The sequence below is a fragment of the Haliotis cracherodii genome, unplaced genomic scaffold (genome assembly GCF_022045235.1).
Source record: "Haliotis cracherodii isolate W230 unplaced genomic scaffold, xgHalCrac1.p SCAF_12, whole genome shotgun sequence".
In the NCBI taxonomy this organism is placed as follows: Eukaryota; Metazoa; Mollusca; class Gastropoda; order Lepetellida; family Haliotidae; genus Haliotis; species Haliotis cracherodii.
Window position 1 is genome coordinate 11577257 of NW_027266267.1, and position 20474 is coordinate 11597730.

The window sequence follows — 20474 nt, forward strand, 5'->3', positions numbered from 1 at the left end:
AATAACAATCAGGTGTATAGATGACAATGATGACACGATGAACGACAGGGGTAAATTATATATTGTTTGAGATGAGGGTGGATCATTATGCCGTTTCATGAGTCCTGCGTTAGGTTGTATACCACAGAACGGATGCATAATATCTCGTAATACCCCTTGTGATACCGAAAAATATGCAATAGAAAAAGAATTAAAACACATTGCAAATTGAAAAAAACCCATCTGTTTGACTCAGTTGAGTTTAACTTGTGCTGTGTCACATGACTCAGTGACTCGTAAAACACGTGCAACATTTTCCTTCGTAGCAGGATATACAGCATTTATTCTCCTGCTCAGAAACCAACGTGCAGCATGTTTTCTTTGTAGTGGGGTATAAGGGATATATTCTCCCGCCCAGAAAATTATTTCTCTCCTAGGCAGGATACATAGTATTGTTTTCAAGATCACGTGAACCAATCAGATCTCAACATTCTGATATTGAGGAAAGATGGAAAAAAACACTTGTGACAAATTATCTTGAATATTAATTCTAAATTAGTATAAGGAACTCTCTATGACTGTGTGATTGTTTTGCAATTTTGGTTATGTCATACAAGGAACACGTACCCTCAATTTGGCAAATTGTCAAGCAAAGTCTGGGTCAAATAACTTGTGTTGTAAAACAGTGTAAAACTAGACTGCCGTTTCTTTGCAGAATACCAGTAGTTCATATGTTGGCAATTTGTTCATATAGTCTCAGATTTTCATAACTGTTTGAATGCTGGTCAAGATTTCTATCAAGAGCAACATATTCTCCTCCCGATTCAGGATGTAGGTGGTCACCACCTGAAACAAATGTCAACGAGGAATGTTATCATACATTGGGACAACATGTGTCTTGGAAAATATATTGATTTATTTTAATTATAATTTAGAATGTTCAACAAGTAAAAAAGACTGCATATGCAGGATATATGTTGTTTATTAAATATATCATTGTAAAATAATGTCGATTTCAAACAAACAATGGATTAACATGTTATTGTTACTCATAGGATGATGTGTGTAAATGCTTGTTGTAAGAGGCTTGGTCAGGCTCCGTGACTTGGTTGACCTGGTGTCACTGTAAGCCAACTGGGTGAGTCGACACCAATGATGTCAATCATCGGATTCTTTGCTCCAGACTCGGCTATATATAGACATCATATAGCTGGAATATTGCTATGTGCAGTGTCAAATTGCCAACATATGTATACACGCAAATCATATTATTACTAATAATATAATTAAGAAACAACGAATCATCATCAAGTGGTGGGTATGAAAAGAGAAAGTCACACTTTGATATGTTAATAATGCAAATAGCAGACGCCGTATCGATAATGCACCAGAGAGAGAGAGAGAGAGAGAGAGAGAGAGAGAGAGAGAGAGAGAGAGAGAACGCGCAAGGGCCGAAATCCGAGGTTTTACATTTTCAACAAAATTCGAGCCAGGGGAATGCACTAAATACCAGAAAGAATAAGAAGTAATCGTGACACATTACAGTGAAACAATAGAGTAGTTGCGGTATAAAACGAATTCCACGACAGTGGGCGAGACATTGACTTTTTTATTTGCTATAAAATGTACGACTTTCAAGTGAAGCGCCGATGCCTGATAGAACAATCTCTGTTAAGCTTACATATCCAAGGTAAAACCCAGGTTGATATCACATATGTATTAGTAGAATATGGGACGGTGTATGTTTTTCAACATTATAAGGAACACTGACAGTCACTTGAGTTTTGTCTATATTTTAGATGTACAGATCAATATACATATGTTCATATATGTGAATCATTAAATCCATTTTCAAACTGTAACAATTGCATTATAACCATTATTCGGCAGATATATTATTAGCATGATAACCCTACTTGCAAATGGAATGTCAAACTAGTGTCATGCAATGGCGTCAACCCACCCATCTCACTTGTCTCTGCCGGTGTCCCTGTTGTGGACAGCCTGTCACCTACAGTAGTAAGGATGTAAACAGGGTTAATACGCAGTTCGGATCCTTGTTGATAATTACCAGCAGATCCTCCCACGCCGACTACAGCATTGTCCTCAGCTTGGTGCACAGTGTCCTCAGAAGAAGGATATCTGTCTGCCTCCCTCCGTTTTCCTTCCACGGTTACATCCACGTTAGCATATGTATGTGTGTCTGGTGATGCCGTCACCTGCTTTAACCAAAGACAAAATAAAACCAAAAAATACCCCATGCAGCTTAGATTATCAACATTGATATAATGCATTATATATACATGATCGATTGTACGTTGGGTATGTTTATTTCTATGCATGTTCACCCTTGCAGTGCAGTCTTACATAGATTTGTTTTAAATGGTTATATATCAACGGGAGCGTCTCACGAGAGCGACCTTTCGATTTTTAAAACAACAACCGAACTATGGCATACTTTGAGGATTAAAGGTTTTGATAGCAACTAACACTTGTAGAATTTGCTCATGAGGCTGCCTGTGTCATCCACTTAGATTGAACTTTTGATATGCCTTCAATATATAACATTAAGGCATGCTTAATGCTGTTTTAATTTTAATACGCTCTCATGCCTGTTGTTCCCTCCTTAAAAAGCTTGGTCAAAACGGCCGCCAGTCTCACTAGAGCGACCTGTTGTCCCCTTGTTTGTGTTTTTTTTACTCAAACGAAGGAAAGGTTGCTCTTGTGACACCTCCCCACACTAACACACTTTAATAAGAATAAACATGTGTATATCAACACAAACTTTAAAGTCTGTAGTCATTGCTGCTTAACGCTGCAAACATTAAATGCTCGTGTAAATCAGAGCGGTGGTTGCGCCCGCCATATTTTATTATTTAGATCACTCTGTATGGACTCGATTCTGGTTTTCGATTCAAACATTCGTTTAACATGTGACAGGATTTCAGGTACGTAACTTGATTGTCTGGTTGCTGACTTAAGATAGGAGTACCGCTATGCAGTGTCAGTCAACACACTCAGGAAGTGGTTATCCTTTTACCTTTATTAACAAAGGATATATGGGGTATAAAAGCAACTTCCCGAAACACTTAACCACAATATCTCCTTTCACGAAACACAAATCATCCAAACAAGCATCAGAGGAGGACACGACAGGAGACCATGGACATTCCAAGAAAAAAGCCAGCCGTTAAAAGGATCCTCAGTAATGTTAGAGACAATAATTATTACCTTCTTATGGACTATCTCTCTATTTCTACAATGGTCGCGCAGTCTGCTCTTTGTAGCAGCCCATTGAGAAGTGTGTTGCTTTTTACAAAAAAGTAAAGATGGCATTTGCAAAATCGTGAACAATTTAGTCATATCAATGCTTAACATTTGAAGAAACAATATGGCAATGCATGTTATGTTGATGACGAAGTTTGCTTGGATTCACAAAACAACTAGTAAGTGTTTAAGAAATGATCAAATTAGTTCAATGCATATGATTCTCTCTTTCTGTACATGTTTTTGACAAAGTGTATCGTTTCCTAAAAACAAGGACATGATTCAGCTCCATTCAACATTCAAAGTGTGCTTTAAAGAATAGCTTGGTTGATGATCAGGGAAATAGCACACGAATCCATGAAGCATATCAAAAACGAGAATTGGTTATTCGATTGATATTATGTTGCAGGAATAAAACCATCTAGCATGTTATTTTCAACATATGTTCCCAATGATTGTAAACCCGTAAGCTGACGTGAACACAAGGTTGAACCATGCATGTGTATAAGAACAACAACATAACTGAACAAAGCAAAAGTGATTATTCATGTAGCGATATACTATATGCATTCGGAAATATTATAAATCCATATTGCACTCGAGGGGTGGGATGGCAAGAAATAATGTCACCCCTGGTATCTTCCTAAGCGAACACATATGGGTACAAACCGCCTCATTGAATTAAACTTTATACTTGACAAGGAAGGCACCCAATCCCCCCAGTAGAAATACACACTCACCCAGCTGCCACTCCCAACCCCAGCATTAGAACTTCTGTTCTAATACGACATATTTTTATGATTCCATTATTTAAGTCTTAATTATGTCTATGACTGATTTAAAGACATATAATTATTTCAACGTTTTAAAAACATAATATAACAACATTCAAATGTTGATTTCTTCACAACCGTCAAGTATCATTCATTCCATGCGTGAAAATAACTTAACATATCATCAGTACTCATTTAAAACTTAATATTCCTGATAAAGGATCACTTACAATGTTGACCGATCAACTATATTCATTGCAAATTCATTTTACCTTCAATCCGTTGTATGATGTAATCATTGGTCATATTATATGCAATATGTGCATGTGTCCGAAAAAAAATGAAATATAATCTTTAAAAATCGAACTACCGCCCTTAGGGTCTCAGAGCAGACGCTATATCCACTAGACCATGGAGATGGTGTAATCTTCTAAACGTATATTTACCTTCTAATGTATCCATTAAAGTTTAAAGAAAAGTGCGATTTAAAAAAGTGAATAAATAATAAACGAAAGAAGTTAAGTGCAGTGTCGCTTGTCTTGTTTCATTTACTATCTCATATTTGGTTTTGTACAATAAGTTAAACGCCGCACTCAGCAACATTCCAGCAACAAGACAGTCGCCTACTTGTTATCGGACCCATGACGATTAGGGTTAAACTAGGTCTTCAGCAACCTATGCTTGCCGTAAAAGGCGACAATGCTTGTAGTAAGAGGCGACTAGCGGGATCGTGTGATCAGGCTCCCTGACGTGGTTGATGCATGTCATAATATCACAATTGCGTTGATCGATGCTCATGGTATCAATCACTGGATTGTTTGGGCAGGCTGGCTTTTTTTACAGACCACCGTCATAGCTGGAATATTACTAATTGTGCCATTAAACAACAAACAAACACAACTTAGAAGTCTGGAACGGATAGTTCAGTGATCGACTTAAGATGTGACAATCCACACCTTCGAGGTTAATAATCAACTAATAGACAACGAGCATGACCACTGGATTAAAAAAAGTAGCCTCCTTCCTCCAATATAGGTTGCTTGGAACCAACTTTAAAGCTGAATTCCAAAGGTGTTTCAGTTTGCAAAAATAATTTCCTCCATTTAAATATGTACACACATGTACAATATTTACATGGCCAAACCAAGTTAGCTGGAAGCTATGAGCAGGATATAACATGTTATCGTACCTGGAGAAAATGCAGATTCATAGCTAAGAGAACCTGCATGCTATCGGGCTGTTTTTGAACAACCTCCATAACGGGAACCTAAACTTGCACATATCAATTCTTGAAACCGACAACATTTACACTTTCGACCAACAACTTACGTTGAAGATTGTAAATAGTATCCCCCATAAAATACCAGGTGTGTTCTACCTACACTGATATTCCTTTTTTACCAGTTTAATTTAAATATTTAAAATAGCAAAGAACCTGCAGTCGATTACCAAAACAAGTAGAATGCGCATTTCAGAGATAAGGTATGTTAAAGGCAGGGAAACATTAATCATCACGAACAGGGAAAGCATTGGTTTACAGACTCTATACACACTGACGTCCACAATAAACTATACCATTACTTCGATTAACCGTTGACGAAAATCCTAAACATGCTGCATGCTCAAAAGATATAAACATATTAATTACAGTGGTGCTTTTTCGTGTTGTGAAAAAAAAAGCCTCAAGAAAAAAACGCCGAACCACTTCAAGTGACAGTGACCCAAGACACAGGTAGGGCAAATGTGACGAGCCACAATGTCCACCGACAGTATGTAAAGTCTCTGCAAAGGGCAGTAAACTTTGGATTTAAATAAAATATATTAGCGTTTATGTACACATCGTGCATCATGGATCAGTGTACGGCACAATATGGCGTCGCGGGTCTCCGTTGCCATTCACAAAGAAGAGATCACTCCAAGTCAGGACGCTAGACTGGCCTTAAGATGTGCCTGTCACTATGATCCCTGCAAACTTGCCCTCATCAGAAAAAAAAGCATCGTCCCCAGTCCCAAAACTGCCAACGTCAGTGTTGGGGAAGACACTCTCAACTGAAACGATGTCCGAGACTCGTCGATGCAGATGTCGGCGGTGAATGAAACTGTTTCCGAGATGTACAACACGCAATCGACGGCGTTGAATGGGCTTGTTAACACGCGCTCTTCCACTCATATGCGTGTGTGCTCTCTTCTCTCCAGTGCGGTGAACGTTTCATCAACCTGCTTATGGAAGCATTGGTACAACCGAAAGTCTTTGCAATCTTGTCATGTGTAGTCTGAAGCTTGGCCATACCAAGGCCTCTCTCTCTCTGTGCTGCTGAAGGGGCGGTCGGGTAGCCTAGTGGTTAAAGCGTTCGCTCGTGACGCTGAAGACCTGGGTTCGATTCCCGACATGGGTACAATGTATGAAGCCCATTTCTGGTGTCCCCCACCGTGATATTGCTGAAATATTGCTAAAAGCGGCGTAAAACCTTACTCACTCACTCACTGTGCAGCTGACACACGGGGCACTGTTTTCTGTTCGGTTTTGGTTACTGCAATCCTAACGAATCAAAATATTTGTGTATACCAGTTAGCACGTGCATTACGTGCTACGTCTGCATACGCAATTATAGAAAGATGCCCGTTTTGTTTGTTGGTAATTTACACTTTATGTCTTCGGATACGTTTTGTTGTATTTGAGCTAAATATTCAAGCAGCATGTAATTTCCATTCTCCGAATTATAAAGGAATATAAGATGATGTTTCTTGGTATAGTTTCTTTTGAACGTCAGTTTGTATACAGAGACTGAAAACGTGGTAAAACGCAGAGAAGGGATGCACACTACACCCCAAACAAATGATCAGTTATATACATATATACACCTCCGAAAGCTGTAGAATACAAACACACACAAGGAAATTTACCAAACTGCGTCTATATGCAATTCCATGTCCTATCTCTCTAAGGATTCTGCATAGAGAAAACAGCTTTTTGCAGCACAGGCGAGGCAGTTATACAGAAGCAGTGATACTTAGATTAGTAGCATGTGTTTGACATCCAAACCCAGTTTCCTGATTCTTTTGTCTCTTTCTGTAATTAAATTGTTTACAGTAGTAAGTGCTTAGTAACGCAATATGTTTTGAATATTTAACACCACATGCAGTAATATTACAGCAAAACCAAGGGTTAAAATAATTAAGTATTGGCCAAACCAACCCAATACAGAAAGAAATGGACATCGTCCCACATCATCAAGGTACATAATAAGACCAGCCCAAGAAGCTGACCACGGACCTATTAAGTCAACTCTTTAGATAAGCTGTAGATTGCCGTGAGGCTATTCTACAGAGACTACACAAGAGAACTATGATATCAATATGTGGAGATAATAATGTCTCTCTTTAGGGGCGGTTTTGATGCACATAGTTTGTTCCAGAAAAAAAGAATGAAAAAAACAACAACTTATGTTTATCTTGAAATGAATCAGAATTATTTGGTTCCTCTTTACACAACAAGACCGACTCGGTGATGTAGTGGATGGAGCGTCAGCCCGGAGAGCGGAAGGTCGTCATAGCAAAATGTGAAGTGAGGTGAAATGGGGTTTAACGTCGCGTCAAAGATTATTGCACTTATATAGCGACGTACATGTATATATGTGTGTGTGTGTGTGTGTGTGTGTGTGTGTGTGTGTGTGTGTGTGTGTGTGTGTGTGTGTGTGTGTGTGTGTGTTTGTGTGTGTGTGTGTGTGTGTGTGTGTGTGTGTGTGTGTGTGTGTTTGTGTGTGGCTGCTTGTGCTAGTCCCGACTGATGCCGATTTGTAGTACTAGCATACCGAGATACCATGCCACAGTTTACATGAATACCCAACAAAGACACAGCATACTGACTCTGAACCGACCAATCCTTGTTTCAGTCCCTTTATGCCTTACCAAAATACTTCAAATATGGTACTTGTTGTTATGCTACCTGGAGCGAGGCATTTAAGGCCCAAAACAAGCACTGGTCGGCTCGGGGTCAGTATATTGCATCTGGTTTTCGTTTTCGTGTCTAACTGCGGCATGGTATCTCAGTGGGATTGAACTATTAACTCGGCATTCGTCCGGACCAGCACAAACAGCCACACACATACACACATATACATCCTCCTCTCTCTCTCTCTCTCTTTCTCTCTCTCTCTCAGAAATCCACATGCAGCCTGTCTTGCTCGCGGCGGGGTATAAGATATTTATTTTCCCGCTGAGAAATATATTTCCCTCCAAGTCGGGAAACACAGTATTTTATCAGGATCACGATCTCGCTATTCTCACATGGAGGTATGACAGATGTATTTCTAGCCTGTCTTGACAACGCATGATGTGCATGTACAACATGAACAATATACCTTGACAACACAGGATATGAATGCCCATATACGTACCTATGTACACAACACGAGCGATATGATTCATTAATGTGGCACAGTCATATTAGCCAGAATAGGATATGATGAGTCATTTTACCTGGAGGAAAATTTTTATCCTCTGATAAACAGTATGTTATTGTTATGTTATCAGGGATGTCCAATAATAGTCCACAATATTGACATGCATAGAGGTTGGTAAATATCCTGTATTAGGAATAAACATTGTATTTAGTGAGCCTTGGCCAAACATCCCCATACACACAAGCGTGATAACCTCTTTATCATATAGTGTCATTCTTTAAATCTGTGCTTCAAAATCGCTTTCCCTCTCTCACAAACATTACCGAAGCATTGCGAGTTTTCATGGAATGCGCGCATTAATATTTATTACGTCACAGGGTAAGTGATGTGTCAGTCGGACAGTGACAGTAGCCAATATAGTTCCAACTGAAATCTCTTTCATATACAGTGGCGAAGCAACATATACGCAAAACAACAATTGTCTTCAATATTGACATACAATGATTCATTACTTGCTGGACATGTTTGATGAAATGAATTAAATGCATCATGAAGGGACATTTAAGTGTTCAGCTCCTCATGTTATAGAAACCATCCTATCTCAAACACCTCTCCTACCTACAACACATTATGGTGATTCCCCACAAGTAAATCATTGATGTCATGAAAACATTATTTTTTTTCTTCTCTCATATTTGGATCGGTGTTGTGAATCGTACATGGAGCAATACAAGTTACATTCAGGACTGAAGTAATTGAATGAGCTTTTGGGTAGTTCCTGAATAAATGTAATAAACATAATAAAATATAACTTATAAATCTCCATCTAAGACAACATAGTGGGGGAAGATTTTGAGAACTGTTTGTATGTCTATCAACTTGCTTACTGGTACATTGAAACATAGATGAAGTAACACGGTTGAGTGAATGAATCAGTGAATTTCCATTTATGCCGGTTTTAGCAATGAACTTCACAAGACAAATCGAACGCTTTAACCACAGTCCCGCTTTTAATCAGGTAAGCCAGCCATTGCTTGCAGGCTACCAGCAGACAGTGATTGTGGCTATGTCAAATTAAACATCCAAACAAAATTAATATGAATGGATAATGGCATGGTATGCACAGATTAACTGCTTATTTCAGAAAATAAATGACACAGGTTAACTTATATTATAAAATGGATGGAATTATCATTAAACCGCCCGCATGTTATCAAAAATGAGTGGGCCACTGTAACTTGATAATGCCCTCATATTTCTTGACGACAGACCATAATCACGCCCGTTGTTAGGTGTCGTCATAGGATAGGGATAGGTGACGTCAGGTTCAATAGTGACATCATCTGGTTTGTATCAAATTCCATCCATTTTAGCTATAATAACGGTAATGCTATTTTTCAGGGCATTATGACTTGCAGAAGACCTCGGTCTTTTCAACTGCCCTCCTTCGTCGGGAAGTTACTGGAAGATAAAGGGCTGCTGCAAACGATAATGCCCTGTACAAAAGCGTTACCCTCATATTACGAAGATCAGAAATGAACATACGTTTGTCATAAATAGCATACCCAGGTCACGATGGTAACAATGGACATTAACGCTATTTTTCATGGCTAACTTGATCAGTAAGACATAATCTTATTTGAGGTTAAGTTGATAGACTTACGCATAGATTGATGCTTTGTTGAACTTCTTAAAGAAATCACAACGCATTCCTGTGCAAATCATACCTGACAACGTAGCACATTCGAAACCTCAATAGTGCCTGTCCCTACACTCTGGTAATTATGCGTGTAAAATATTAGGCAAATTGTTCCATGACTGTGACTTGTTAACGAGAAAATGAATGACCTCTTGGGGTGGTTCCGCACATGTTAACAGAAAATCAGTTTAGAAACAAACGCAACTTAAAACAAAAACTTCCGAAAACATCCGAAAATATGATAAGGTTATTCAAATATTCGCCAAATATAAAACAACTTGTCAGATTGCTGTGTCATCATTATGCACTGCCATGTCCTTCGTTTTGTTAATAGAGGCATAGAGCTCATTGATTTGACTTGTATCTTCGGGAATAATGTGCTGTACGACTACACTGAGATGATTCTTAGGATTGTCTGTGGATGTTGCAGGTAACGATATCTCGTTAGATTCATCCTTCGTCAGCGAACAAGATCTGTTTTTAGCTTTGAAATCCCCTGTACATGCACAACCTGCTGCATCTATTACAGTTATGATCTTTGATCCACTTGGAGCATCATTCAGCTCCACGGTAGCATAATCTGAACCTCCGGGTGTCCCTACAGTTATGTACGGAGGGGAAGAAGGCTTAAGCGATGACTGTGGTTTTATTCGAGTTACCTGTTTTCTTTTGACGACAAACGCGATGATGATGACGACGATGATGAAACACACTATCGCAACAACAACGCAGGCAGCAATAATTAGAGTGGAGGCTGTGGTTAGTCCAACGTTTCCTGGGACAGCAGCTGTTTTGGTTTCTGCAACGTTATAAAGGCGTTTAAGTCATAGTTAGATACACCTCCTTAATTAACAATACAGAAGTTGCATTTGTTAAAAACAGACACAAAGCCAAACTGCATGCGCATACTACTGCCGTGAATAATGACTGTAACAACATGTTGACATGGAGAATGAAAATCTCACGAGTTGGCGACTGTTAAACGTCAGATTACAATACCCTTAATCGATTTCTACACTACGAGAATATGTCTCGTGTACATTGTATAAATCACCGCGGCCCAGCCGCCGCCATATGCAGGAATTGGGGCACGCGTCCACCTCATGCAGGTTGCGTGTTTTGGGGGATTGAACTCTCATTTCTATAATATACATTGACGAATACATTGACAATATGCGAGTACTCGCACAACAGTAGTGTTTACCGGAACACCAAAGTAGACATTGACAATATACTGACATTAACAATTTACCCTTCATGTTTAAATGATATGTCCCTGTCGTATAACCATTGATATATTGACATGGATTGAAATCAAACTACCCCAGTAAAGATCCCATGCGTGTTGTTAGTGGCCACTGGTCAGGCTCGCTGACTTGGCTGGTGCCTGCCATCTTTTTCAAGTTGTGTGGATCGATGTTGTCAATCACTGAACTGTTGGGTCCATATATGATTATTTACAGACTGTCGCGATATAACTGGAATGCTGCTTGGTGCGGCGTTAAACAATAAACAAACAAACAAACATAATCTCCTCCCCTACGTAAAGGTTATTAACAAACACTGTGTGCTCTGGGGAGACACTGGGACACTGTCCACTGGACAACAGACATACAAACAAATCAATACCACTAAATATGCATGCATAGTTTATTCAGTATTTCAGATAAGAACATTGGAACATAAGAACAGTTTACCACTTCAGACAAACCAGTTGGTAAAGTGTGTATCATTCCATGCGTTTTCGGACTTTAATCATTATTTCTGCGCAAATGAGATATCCATATACACTACATATATATGCATGTGGTGTTAGTAGTAGCCACTCAAGAATTATACAAAACTTACTGTTATTGAGTTCCCCTACTCCCTCACAGGTGAGATTCCAGTGTTTGTGTTGACAGTTGAATATCAGCCTTACACCACCCAAGTGTGTTCCGGTCACATTGAAGGTTAATGGTGAAAGATCACGACCAGTCCCAGTTCCAGCAACATTCAGTAATTGTGTGACATCCCCGGTCTGTAGTGTGAAGTCTGAATCTACAGAACAGTAGGATCCTCGTATGTTGTAGTAGGCAGCAATGTCCACTGTTAGTGTCACTTCCTCATACAGGGTCAGCGTCTCAGTGTCCTTGTCACTGGTGATGTTGCATGTCGGAATCTTTGGAACTGTTAGGCGAAAGGGGTACATTTAGAAACGATGATTGTATTATAGACAATATATTATGTAGAAACTATCACATCATTTCTGTGTGGAAAGAACGACCATAACGGCCTTTTGAGAAATGCGTGCATGGGAATACACTGATTTCAAGTGTTAACATCCCAATATATATGATGAATGCACTTACATATCTGTTCACGGAAATCATGGCGTTTAGTGTCATCCACTAAAGCCTTCAGATTTGTCAATATATATCATGAATGCTCTGCGATGCTGACGTATGTATTATCAATTTCACTGTGTTAAGGCATTCTTTGCTCCGTTCAGCTTCACTCACTCAAATAGGTTGTGTGCTTCTTTGATATAATGTAAAACTCACCGAGTTTGGTCACGCCTTCACAAGTTAGATTCCACATATAATTGTGACAGTTAAATACCAGTCCTACAATCCCCAGGTTGGAGTCCGTCACATTCAGGGTCACTGACGAAGTGTCGTGAGAAACACTTGCTACAGAGTCAGCTTCCATCAGCAGTGTTGTCACATTCCCGGTCTGGAGTGAGAAGGTGAGGGCTGTGGAACAGTAGTAGTCTCGTACGTCCACTGTGAGTGTCAGCGCCTGGTACTGGGCAAGTACATCAGTGTCCTCCTTACTGGTGATGTTGCATGTTGGTGTCTCTGAAACATTACATACCACCTTAAAATGGTAACATAAATTGAATATATCGAAGAAGGTTCAAATATTCCATTGACACATCTTCAAAACATATTATATAATGAAACATGGCTATTGATATATTGAGATTATCAGAGGTTTAAGGTCGAAATAGCTGACCTATCGCCTTGGTGTGTATATGATGTGTGCATACAATGCATTATTAAATCATTTTCAAAGCAAATACCTCTTCTAAGATCTTTTGTTTGTGTTTTAAGGCGGCACTCAGAAATATTCTAGCTATATTTCGGCAGTCAGTAAATAATCGGGTCTGGACCAGGCAGTCCAGTGATTGAAATCATGACCATGAACCATGCAATTGGAATACGCTGAGATGCAATTAACCAAGTCAAAGAGCCTGACCACCCCATCCGTCTATTCTCCATTTACAAGCTTAAGCTGCTGGGAACTTATATTGTAACACGGAGTCCACACGGATGACCTCTACTAAGCATCAATATGTATATAAACATCAACACTGGTCAACCTCTTATACTCCAAAGAAACGGTAACATAAGGGGCGTAATGATGTTGTGTCTGTATTTCCGGCCGTCATGGTGCCTTGCACATGAAGAGGTCCATCTTAGCATTAATTGCTAATGACATCCCAGACCATGAAGGACAGCACTGCCAAACCGAATCTGCTCCACAATTGCAGCGTCTGTGTAACGTTCACCTGTGCGTCGGTAAACAGGTGTCTCGACATCTTTGTACAGCAAATTGAAACAGACTCATCCGAAAAAAGTACTTTTGACAACCTGTGAGTATTACAGATTGTGTCTAGCCCATTGTAGCCTAGAACTGTTGATACTGATAAACGTGTACCTGCTGTCTAATGTCAGCTGGCAGATAATGAAATGTCTGTGGGGTGTCTGTTCCGTGGGTTGTCACCACGCACCTACTGGTCAACCTGTCTTGTGGAGGTTTTGGAGAGACCTGATTGAGGACGATCACTCACAGAATATGTCTGTTGGAACCCAATCCAACGGCTAGATAGATCCTTTTGGAATACCCAAAGGGCTACCAATGGCATATCTGATCTGCCATCCTACAGCAATGTGGTAGCTTGATTCCACATTTCTTGGATTTAACTTTGAACACGACCCATGATGATTTGAACTGACTGTTGCATTATTGTCGAACGCAATTTATAGCCAAGTTTGGCAAAATGAACTGCACGTGCTGCATGCTTCTCTCCTGGTATAGTGACTTTCACCAATTCCCCATTCGCTTTGATTACAAATAATCATGTGAAATTTCTTCAAAGACATCAGTATTTTCAATCTGTGTTCAACAGTGTTAGATACAATATCCTGTGTTTGACTTTGTCGTTTTACAGTGGTTTGTTCTGTCCAAACCATTTACTATTAATGTACTGTTGCCGATCTGGGTTTACTTTCTATTCGTAGTCTTTGTTTGTTTAAGTGCATACAATTTCCACAAATGTTTGACCGAATTTCTTCGTGAAGAATGTTCCGAATGCTGCCACTGATGATCGAGGATGGTATGTATCATTTCGTTTAAGTTTATTCGGAAGGATCATCCTAAAAACGGATGTCCACGAAGAAGCAGTAATACGTTGATAAATTACTGGATATTGCTCTGACGTATCACCTGACGTACCTACTGTGGCGTTACGTACGAATCGACAAGTGCAAATTTAGACAGTAGGTCCCTCCAGCGACAAACATATATGTTAATAACACTGGTACACGGGTCATGTTCACCTTATGCTACATAACTATCATGCACGCACGGATTACATTTCCTTCACATTGATAAATGCAATGTTACGTTTTTATTAAGGAAACGTTTCATTTTTCATTCCATCATACTTGATGTCAACAACGATATTGTCATACAGCGGTAAACATATCGAAGTTGACCGAAGTAGAAATACATGAAGAGCATAAATAATATTTTGTTTCTTCATTTAGTCAGATTAATTGCCACTCGGTTAATATGCCCTCCATATGACACTGTAGCTTATATAATATTACACTGCATTGTATCAGTATGCTGCTCATGCTGCCAAATGAATTTACAGTCTATCTACTGTTTCACGCATAACACATCGGCATATGTCTGAACAAATATGCATGGTGCTGTTTTAGATGGACACACCGGACTCACCATTAACCTGCGTGTGTAATTATATTAACAATTTGTTGCTTCGGATTTGATAGGGGTGTATTATACTGAGAAGCGAGTCGGATTATACGCGGATATGGGCCAGGGAAGCCAAATTAGAATATCAGATAGTCCCGTGAAAGTCGAACACCGATTCTGCTGTTGGTGCCGAAAACGCCAAATCGATGGATTAGCCATGAATGCAGAGAATCAACAATGACTTCCGTTTTATGATATAAGCATAAGTAGAAATACGCTTATAAACGAGTTAATCAGAATGAGTACAAATACATAAAGTGCAGTCACTTTAACAGATCACGAGATTATCACCCTGCAGTTAATGAGTTTACTCACGGTGTGGGTGTGTATACAGATAAAACGCTAAAGTAGATCAAAACGAGACATTGTTTTGAGTATGTACATTGTATTATCTTAAACATTTTAACTCAACTAGTTATCAGACAAGATACTTATGGTATTAAAGGAACATTATTAAAACGGTTTGAACAATTTTCGATTGATAGAAAACGAAATGGCAACTACTAGCACCAGCTAGTCTCTGCAAAATACTCCTAAGACCTCCAAACAATATGGGATACTGTATCTGAAGAAAATATATCAATTGGCTCATATTCAGTTTTCGAAATACATTATCATGCAGTCATAATTACAAACATGTCATTAACACAACTGTTAGAATCAGATTCTGTCAAATTATCCACTGCCGCCTCAGATTCGGGTGCAGCGACCTGAAGGACATACATTCGACAGATTTATTACTGACAGTCCAAGCTCTCCTTGTGGTCACGACTATGAAGACGCAATTATGATCAAATTAGAAGCAATTTATTATATTGTATAAAAGGATATGCTATTACTACAGTACTCCGCCCATGCGAAGGACTCTCGTCTGAATTAAATCACGTCCATACTTCCACAACAAATTCTAGTTGATTTAAACTTGATCAATACTCTTAACACTCACATATAATTATGTATATATGTATCTTGTGATTAATATTACGTATTATCCCATCATTCTATCAAAACCTGTCACTGTTCATTATGCTTCAGTTGATAACTGACAACCAAGGTATATTTTGTGTAGTTATTATGTATATACCTTAATTTCCTTCTGTTACATTTTTGTTTTTTCTATATAGGGAGTGTTTATTAAAATAACCGTTGTCTTGTTTACCGATCCCATTTTTCAGTCGAAATAATAATATGTTTAAACTAGTTTAACTAAAAATGCATTAATTAAACATAAACCTCTCTGAACTTCTTAACCTGGATTGAACATTGATATGAATATTTACCTTTAAACAATTTGAACATTATAACCCAGCATACACAAATACGGTTATGACTTTGTTCTCGTTTTATTTGCCTGGTCCCAGGAACCAAAAGAGGAGTTTTCCTTCTAATTATAAAACTTCCGCGCAGACACCATTCAGGGGTGTGTAATTTGTATAAATACCATGGCTGTGGAAGTGTGATCTTAATTTAAACTTATATATTAATGCATTTATAGGAAATGGTAACAAGAACTGGAAAACAGACACACATAAGAGTGACACACTGCGGAAAAAGACGATTATTTACAGGCTTGTCCTAGACTAGTGCTGTGTTAGTGCTGTGTTACGTTAAGCCTGGACGTTACATATTAAACATGGTCCTTTGCACCTACTTATTTTATAACTTTGCATGGACACATTGTCACATGTGTGGATGGGTAATTGGATTCAATAATATCATCACATCGCTGTTGAACGAGATTAATAAGTTGAGTTGAAATGAGTCTTAGCACGGCGTTCAAGATTAATCCACTCAGTTCACATATCTGTCCATTGAATAGCATAATTAAATCAAGTAATATAACACACTACAACTGTGGAGTTATATTGTATCGGCTGGTAATGACTTGAAATATTGGGGATAACAACTTCGTATTCGATATTGTATACACAAACAATATTTCAGCGCTACGTCTTCATCCCTCACCGGGTAAATGACAGTATAGGAAAACATTATGTGTATATAAAAGAGTATGCAATGCCTTAGAATTTGAAACAGTGAGACTCTTTTACAACATGTTAATTATTAAAGTCAAACCCTCCCTATCATCCACTACTCTCCCCTAAATACATGTATTTACACCAGGAACACTTTTTGGCATGCACCGTTTTTGTCTGTTGTGATGTGTCATGTTACAGTGTGAAACCATGACAGAGGAACAATGGATTTCCGGCAGATACACGACATAAAAACTTCATTAACATGTTTACATTTACATCCAATGTATAGATAAAGCCACACATACGATAATTTAATTGACGTCTTAAAAGGAATAAACACGATTCTTCTTTCGTCATGTTTATATTACTCACATAACCGTTTTTGAATAGCTTAAGTGATGTCATAGACATCACTTAAGTCAGGAAGCAGGTCAGTTTCGCCTCTTTATTAGTGAGATAGTGAGTGAGTGAGGGAGTGAGTATGATTTTACTATGTTCAAACAATATCAAGGTGGGGGACACCATAATTGTTCTTCACACAATGTACCCATGTGGGGAATCGAACCCGCGTCTACGATTTGACGAGCGAACGCTTTAACCTTTAGGCAACACGACACCCCCTTCCTCTCTTTATACAGGACAATACAATACATATAGGGTCTACATATCTACATGCTGAGTATTAGGTATTTTAGGGTGTCATCCTTTAAGTTATCAACACAAGAGACAACTGTTCGGGAAAAAAAACAGTACAGATACGGACATAACAGCCAGTTCTGAACGCTTTTGATTTTTTAGCCCATTTCATGAGCAAAGGTCACAATGAGTTGAGGTGAAATGGGGTGAAAAGGAACATTCAACATTACTTTATTTATACGTGCATGCATTGTGTTTGTAGCTACATATCATGCACGTTCTAAAGTGCTAGCCCAGTAATGCATCGCGTCGCATTTTAACACGGACACTATACTCAGATACAGTTCATTGACCCTTAGCTGACTCTTCCTTGTTTTATTCCTTAATGCCGAGCACCAGGCATTTTCCAACGTCTTTTGGTGAGACACTGCCAGGAGAGGTTGTAAGTTGAGAATATAACGTATAAGCTATATATGTTTACTTTTGACTGTGAATGACCAGTAATAATCGCAACACTGGTTGTCATCAGTGCCTCTTTTGAATTGATGAAAGTAGCCAAATCTGTGTTGACTTTATTGTTATCAAGTTTTGGGCGAGATTATATCAAGCTTGAAATTGATTGGGCATACCACAGTGTAAGTAAATACATTTTATATTCACACACATATCTATGAAACCACTGTAGATATACTGAAATTGGGTGAAATCTTTCATTCAAAACTTCAAATTGAAGGAAATGTAGTTTTCTGACGATTATCTGACGAAACAGTTTCCAGAGTTCCTTTTATATTTTAACAGCTATATTGAGAAATTTATAGAGCGGCATTGGGTTTAATTTAAATATTTCCCTTATTCTCACGCTTAGAAGGAAAGTGATCAGGCAATCAGTATTAATATAATATATTATCTCAATATTGGGATCATGTTATCAATCAGTGAATTTTAGAGCATTATCCAGAATCCATGGATGGTCTACTTACTTGCGACCTGAAGATTACAAGAAGCACTTTCACTCGATGCGCCATCTTTACATGTCCATGTGCCTTCATGCGGCTGTTCTACGTTCAGTATCCTCAGATTAGTATGAGTTGCGTTGATGATGTTTGCATTGAACCCTTTCACAGTTGTGCAGCCAGACAATGATGCTTCGCATGCTGGGGCCTTCAGTGCCCCAGGTCCTGCATGTATATGATTGGTAAAGGGTTCGGAAGACAAGCAGGTCAACTGTGCAGAAACATCAAGGTAGGAGATGTCAGGACAGATGAGCCGAACTGTGCCTGTAGAGAACAGAGAGAAATATCAGAAATGTCATACTATCCCAGGAATCAATGTAGGTTTAAGGTTTACAGTCATAGCACATATAAAAGTTAATCAAACTAACATACCTATTTTCTTTCACAACAGATATATACATTACAAATATTAATTGTCAGACATCAGTCATATTCGCGTGTTGATGATAGGCCACACATAAGTGTAATAATTATTGTCTAAAGAAAAAATTGTTTTACGATTTCATAACTTACAGTTTGATAGATGCATTAACCATGCGATGAATAGAATGTAGATGTTAAATATCAGCTTCACCTGCAAAAAAACGAGTTACAACTTCAATTAAGCATTGTGACATATACACTTAAAAAAGAAACGAAAAACAAACAATGAAATAGCAATGAGCGGACCAAGAGGTGCTATATTTGTAAGTTTCAGTTCCATAACAAGGACATGCAAATCATTAGTCGGGAAATACGTACGATTCGGAAAAACGCACCCAGTGCATTAAAAGAACGGCTATGGAGCTGCACGTACTGCACGTGCAGCAGCACTATGAACGGTATTTAAGTGCAGGGTTTGTGGTTGCCTGGCATCTGCGTCAATCGCACAGTGACAGGTTCAACAACATGCCAAGAATAACAGAAATGCAAAGAAACAACGTCATAGGCTGCTTGCAGGCAGGAGAATCCCGATCAGCTGTAGCCAGGGTTTTCAATGTAGCGACCAGCACCATCACAAGGCTATGGGATTGAATACAACAGCATGGGTCGACCAAGAGTAACCACCCCCGACCAAAGATCGCAACATCCGACTGCGCCACCTACGTGAAAGGACGACCACAGCCAACCGCATCCCAAATACCCGGACTGCGCAGAATCTCCGACTAAACCGTACGAAACCGTATAAGAGCAGCAGGTCTATGAGCAAGACGTTCGACGCGTCATATAGAGTCGAAAATATGTGTCGAGACATCATGACGTAATTGACTTCCATGTTATATTTCAATTAATTGTTCTACTATTACAGTTACCCATCGGTGAGTCTGTGTAGTACTCGAAGCATGTTGTAAACTGATATCCATTTACATACTCAAGAACCATATTTGCCACATTGGTGCATATAACGAATATATAACACTGTTTATATAATTACATGTGTTGGTTCGGTGTATGTACGCTAACCAGTCTCGTTAAAAAGCGTATGGTCGTTAAATGTGTCATTCAAACGAAAGTCAGTTTTGCGATCATGTGGTCGGCCTCTTGACCAATATAAAAGTCAAATATAGTGTAAACGCCAGGTTAATAAAAATATACTGTTAGCAACAGTTCTCTCAAGTGATGACTATATATGGCTATAACAAACGTTTATAAGGAAGGCATGGTGACGGACACAATGGGTTCAATAACAGTTACACATA

General features: G+C 38.8%; 1 protein-coding gene across 1 annotated transcript; it reads right to left on the reverse strand.

Moving 5' to 3' along the window:
* Window positions 1-247: 247 nt before the first annotated feature.
* Window positions 248-20157, reverse strand: LOC139457015 (uncharacterized). Its single transcript, XM_071238469.1, has 7 exons — window positions 20088-20157; window positions 18763-19059; window positions 12665-12961; window positions 11970-12290; window positions 10781-10896; window positions 1952-2201; window positions 248-825 (listed from the first exon to the last, which is right to left on the reverse strand). Exons 1-7 carry the CDS (start codon window positions 20155-20157, stop codon window positions 707-709), a joined length of 1470 nt encoding a protein of 489 aa, XP_071094570.1. The 3' UTR covers window positions 248-706.
* Between the last annotated feature and the right edge of the window lie 317 nt (window positions 20158-20474).

Coding starts and splice junctions, on each gene's coding strand:
- LOC139457015 (XM_071238469.1), bottom strand. CDS start 20,157: ATGGTTCTTGAGTATGTAAATGGATATCAGTTTACAACATGCTTCGAG. Junction 12,962..18,762: donor TTGTAATCTTCAGGTCGCAA/GTAAGTAGACCA, acceptor GTAATGTTTCAG/AGACACCAACATGCAACATC. Junction 2,202..10,780: donor TTGTCGTCAAAAGAAAACAG/GTAACTCGAATA, acceptor CTTTGGTTAAAG/CAGGTGACGGCATCACCAGA.